Source organism: Teleopsis dalmanni, chromosome 1 (assembly GCF_002237135.1).
Source record: "Teleopsis dalmanni isolate 2A chromosome 1, ASM223713v2, whole genome shotgun sequence".
Classification (NCBI taxonomy): domain Eukaryota; kingdom Metazoa; phylum Arthropoda; class Insecta; order Diptera; family Diopsidae; genus Teleopsis; species Teleopsis dalmanni.
The window spans coordinates 91,727,736-91,733,360 of record NC_051846.1 but is presented as its reverse complement, the minus strand read 5'-3'; the positions used below and the strand labels follow the sequence as shown (position 1 = coordinate 91,733,360).

The 5,625-nt window shown below is 37.5% G+C and overlaps 1 protein-coding gene across 1 annotated transcript; it reads left to right on the top strand.

Moving 5' to 3' along the window:
- The first annotated feature begins 625 nt into the window (after nt 1-625).
- On the top strand, nt 626-1,447 carry LOC119687597. Its single transcript, XM_038101968.1, has one exon. It carries the CDS (start codon nt 626-628, stop codon nt 1,445-1,447), a length of 822 nt encoding a protein of 273 aa, XP_037957896.1.
- Nucleotides 1,448-5,625: the final 4,178 nt, after the last annotated feature.

Genomic DNA, 5,625 nt, shown 5'->3' with positions numbered 1-5,625 from the left:
CTAAATAAATTGTTATCACAACCAAATATAATAATAGAATCAGCAAGCAGACTTAAGGGCATACATGATGTTACAAAAGAATGTTATTATGGATTTGCAGCTCAAGGTATTGATGTTAAGTCTTGGGACGCCATAATGGTTCACGTAATTATTAGAAAGCTAGACAAAGCTTCACATACAGCATTCGAGCAATCGTTAGAAGACAGCCGAAGAATAATTTCATTAAAAGAATTATTGCAGTTCCTAGAAGGAAGATTTCAGGCATTCGAATCAATGACGAATGGAAACCACAAACAAAGTCACAAACCACGACATCCAGCAGTAGCACTTGCAGCTACAGACTCAGGATAAAATGTATTACTTGCAATAATAGTCATCAATTATTTTCATGTGAAACTTTCAAACGTAAATCCATACAACAGAAGTATGATTTACTAAAACGTCATAAATTGTGCACAAACTGCATGAAACCTGGTCATATGGCATTACAATATGCTCCAGCAGGGGTTGTACTATATGCCATAGAAGACATAATACACTGTTGCATCAAAATAGACACCCAGTTCAACCATCAAATCATAAGTTAGTTGAAAACACTTCAAGGCCACTTGCACAAACAACTCTAATGTCATCCATCAATCATGGTCATACCAGTTGCGTTCCTTTGGGAACAGCAAAACTTTTAGCCTCCAACTCTAATGGAAGAACAGTCGAGTGCAGAGCAGTATTGGATTCAGGTTCGCAAATAAATATTGTGACTGAACGACTGGCATCCAGATTGGGTCTGCAAGTAAGCTCCAGTTCGATTTGCATCGAAGACATAGGGATAGGTAAATTGAGTTCTAAAAGTCGTACAACACTTTTTGTGCAATCAAAAGTGACCGATTACAAAACAATACTTGAAGCATTTGTGTTGCCAAAAATTGTATCCAATCAACCATCGCAACACTTACAAATTTCAAATTGGAATCTGCCCAATAACATCCAATTAGCAGATCCTACATTCTATAAGTCTGACAAAATTGATATGTTGCTTGGAGCAGAATTTTATCATCAACTCCTAAGTCCTGGTCAAATACATCTTTCAAGGGAACTACCAATTCTACAGAACACTGTGCTCGGATGGATCGTATCTGGAAAAATCCAAAATGCTAACACAATAGCATCAGAAGATAGTTTAGAAAATGCAATAGAACAACTCTGGAAGGTTGAAGAAGTTGATACACACTCAAAGATCTTGTCAATAGCAGAGCAACAATGTGAAGCTCAATTCACTCAAACTACATATCAGAATGTTACGGGACGAATTATCGTACGTCTTCCTTTTATAAATGGCAGATTCGCTTTGGGAGATTCGAAAGACATTGCTACAAATAGATTTCTAGCACTAGAGCGTAGACTTTCAAAGGATAGTCACCTCAAACGACAATACGTAGTTTTTAGATGAATATGAAAAATTGGGACATATGACCGAAATAGATATTGAAAGGATTATGTCACCACATTACTTTATACCACACCATTGTGTGCTTAAACCCGACAGTACCACCACCAAGTTACGTGTGATATTTGATGCATCATCCAAAACAACATCAGGGCAATCTCTCAATGATTTACTACACATCGGACCAACAAAGTGAATTACTGTCTATTTTATTACGATTCCGTCTTCCTCGTTATGTGTTTACAACAGACATTGAAAAGATGTACCGACAAATACTTGTACATCCAGAAGACAGACAATGTCAGCTTATCGTTTGGAGAAATGAACCAAGTCAACCTATAAAGTACTTTGAACTCAACACAGTAACATATGGTACTAGATCAACACCGTATCTAGCAACCAAATGTTTGCAAGCTTTAGCTGATAACAATATGCAAAATTATCCATTAGGTGCATCTGCTCTCAAACAAAACTTCTATGTAGATGACTGTTTACACGGGGCAGATAGTCTGAGAACATTGTTGGAAACTCAGAGTCAATTAAACAAAATACTGACAGCAAGCGGTTTTAAATTGCGCAAATCATCCAAGTTTACTGGATTACTGGATTTTGGATTATCCTGGTATCCAAAATCTGATAGTTTATGCGTCAAGGTTATATTGGAACCTGTTTGCAGCACGACGAAGCGCAGTGCAACCTCAGATTTAGCAAGGCTATTTGATCCACTAGGACTTTTGTCACCAGTTGTGGTGATGGCAAAGATCTTTATTCAAGAATTATAGAATTTAAAGATGGATTGGGATGAAAAATAGCCGACTGAATTACATAAACAGTGGTTAGAGTTCCGGAACAATTTGACAAAAATAAATTGTCTGCAGATATCTCGTCATATTTTCAAATGCGAAGTTCCTGCCAACATTTAATTACACATCTTTACAGATGCATCAGTAAAGGCATATGGCACTGCGGCGTATTTGCGATCAACACTTCAGAATGGTCAAATTATTGTACGACTATTGTGCGCCAAATCTCGGGTTGCACCTTTGAAAAGGTTGACATTACTTCGTCTCGAACTTTGTGCAGCTGTGGTTGGCGCAGAACTAGCAACAAGAATAAAGAACGAGCTACAAATAAGAAATTACCAGACGTTCTTTAGGTGTGATTCACAAATAGTGATATCATGGATCAACTCTCCATCATCAAAGTTTCACACTTTCGTTGCAAACAGAGTAAGCAACATTCATCAATTAACAGCCACAAAACACTGGCGCCACGTCAGTTCGGAACACAATCCAGCTAACATTTTATCAAGAGGCCTTGCACCCCACAAACTACAGTCATCAAGTATGTGGTTTTATGGACCTATGTTCCTGCATGGTCGGGAAGAACTGTGGCCTTCAAAACCATCATCAGCGTTAAAATTCGAAACCCTCATTGATCCTGAACGGAAGAAGGAAACTCCAGTATCTACATTGTCTGTTGTTGAAGGCACAGCAAATCCTGGAGAGTTCATATACTCAATACGACACAACAACTCATTTGGAAGACTTCAACGGATATTATCGTATATATTAAGATTCGTAAAAAGAACCAGAAGAAAACAAAATGATCATTCAAGCAATTTTTTGACTCCAGATGATCTAGATGCAGCACATCAGGTCATCATCAAAAATATTCAATATGCAGAATTCAAAAATGAAATCAAAATTATGAAATCTGATGGAAGAATAAATAAGTCCAGTGCATTGTCATCACTGGCACCTTTTATTGATAATACGGGCATCATAAGAGTTGGTGGACGTTTGGATGCAGCCTCATTATCGTATGACGCAAAACAACCTATGTTGTTGCCTTATAACGACCCCATTGTCAAATTAATAATGGAACAATAAGAAATACATGCACTGTGGTCCGCAGTCTCTCCTAGCTAACATGCGTCAACGATACTGGCCAATTAAGGGCAAATTGATGGCAAGGTCAGTAGTACAACATTGTGTACGTTGTACTAAAGTAAGACGATTTTATGAACAACTGATGGGTAATTTGCCAGCGACAAGAGTATAACCTGGGCGACCATTCCTCACCACTGGAGTGGACTTTTGCGGACCTTTTTGGATACATTACAGAATCCGAGGCAAGAAACCACACAAGGCATACATTGCTGTGTACTGTTGTTTTACAACTAAAGCAGTTCATCTCGAAGTAGTCAGCGATTTAACCACAGATGCATTCATCGGATTACTGAAACGTTTTGTTGCTCGAAGTGGACATTGCAAGAATTTGTTTTGTGACAATGCCACAAATTTCGTGGGAGCAAGCAATCAATTACTTGAACTTGCAGACTCAATTCAAGCAAACAAGGCACAAGAGAAGATAATTAACGAATGTAATGAAAGAGGAATAACATTTAAATTTATACCTCCTCGTGCACCACACTTCGGTGGACTGTGCGAAGCAACAGTCAAATCAGCAAAACACTTATTGATACGAAGTAGTAAGACCACGTCACTAACATATGAGGAACTAGAGACTGTTGTATTAGAAGTCGAAGCAATACTAAACTCTCGACCATTGACACCTATGTCGAGTAATCCGAATGACTTGTCAGCACTAACACCTGGTCATTTCTTAATCGGAGAACCACTCACAGCAATGGCAGATGCAAAGGCCCAATCAGGAAATATAAATCTGGTGACAAGGTGGAAATTAGTTTCTCGCCTCAAATTGGACTTTTGGGAACGTTGGAAAACCGAGTACCTCACTGAACTACAATGTCGACACAAATGGAAAGCAGCCAATCCAAATATAAAAGAAGGTACCCTTGTAATCATCAAGGAAGATAATGTTCCTACATTAAAATGGCCACTTGGACGTATTTCAAAGGTATATAAGGGAGATGACGGTCTTGTTCGCGTGGTTGATGTTAAAATGGCTTCAGGAACTAAGACGTCCTTTGACAAGACTAGCGCCTCTTTTTCCATCCGATGAACAATCTCCTGCTTCTGATGAATAACTTTCAAAAAGTTTTACAAAAGCGAATTCGAAAACACCACACGAAGGCACAGATCAAGACGAGCCAAAATGACACTGATAGTAGAAATAACAGAGGTTGGTTCAAATAACCACAGAAATGTCAGAATGACATCAAAAAGAACCCATACGGAAAACTAGAATTAACCCCTAACAAATTTCTTTATAATATAAATGTATCCTTAGTTTCCTACATAACAACAGGAACATTATATAACAATAACTTCACATTTTAAAATGTGTCTGAATTATTTTCTCACTGGTCTAAAAGAACCATTAAGCTCTAGTATTAGGGTAATGCGACCCCATGCATTGGCTTCTGCCTTATCCTTTTGCATAAAAGAACAAAACATATGTTATCATAGGAAAGGTTCTACCTACTATACTAGGTCCCAGTACTTGCCACACACTAGCCAAGAATAATTTTTACCACGATATAAAAGACAACAGTTTTATCAATATACCAGTTCCAACACAACAATACGCATAGTTACCCAAACAATTACTACAATTACAGAAGTAACTTCTAAAATCCATTTAAAGATATACAGCTAAACCTGAACGTATAAATACGAGCTCAAGATTTAGTAGATACCCATCAAAAGCAATAAAACCAGAATCAATGGACACAAGCTCTAGACTCACCCACTTCAAACATTCAACAAGAACACATAACCGCAGTCAGTTATATTCTTATAGAAACTCTGCGTATTATGTAAGGGAACTTAAAAACATTAATAATCGGAACAACGACTTTAATGGCATTATTCAACAAACTGAGCAGAAGAATTTTTCAACATTGAAGATGTTATGTGGATTACTTCCACATACCATATTTGGCAAATTAAGTTTTGTGTTACTTTGTATCAAGACAAATAAAAACAAAACGCAATATCACGGTTTTTTTGTTTAGGAATTTGTCCTACACACAAAGTAACGCTTCCTGTTTACACTATTTCAAGTGCATTGAAGCTTACTTACTGTTTATGCTGATTCAGCTATAATCACTGTAGTCAAGCTGCACACAGTATTCTTTGTGTTCCTTATGAACAATGTTGCGCTTATGGTTCCTCCTATAGGAATCAACTTACATACGACAAGCACCACCGCATTTATCTTAAGAATGCAAATCTCAGCATAATTGATTTGGT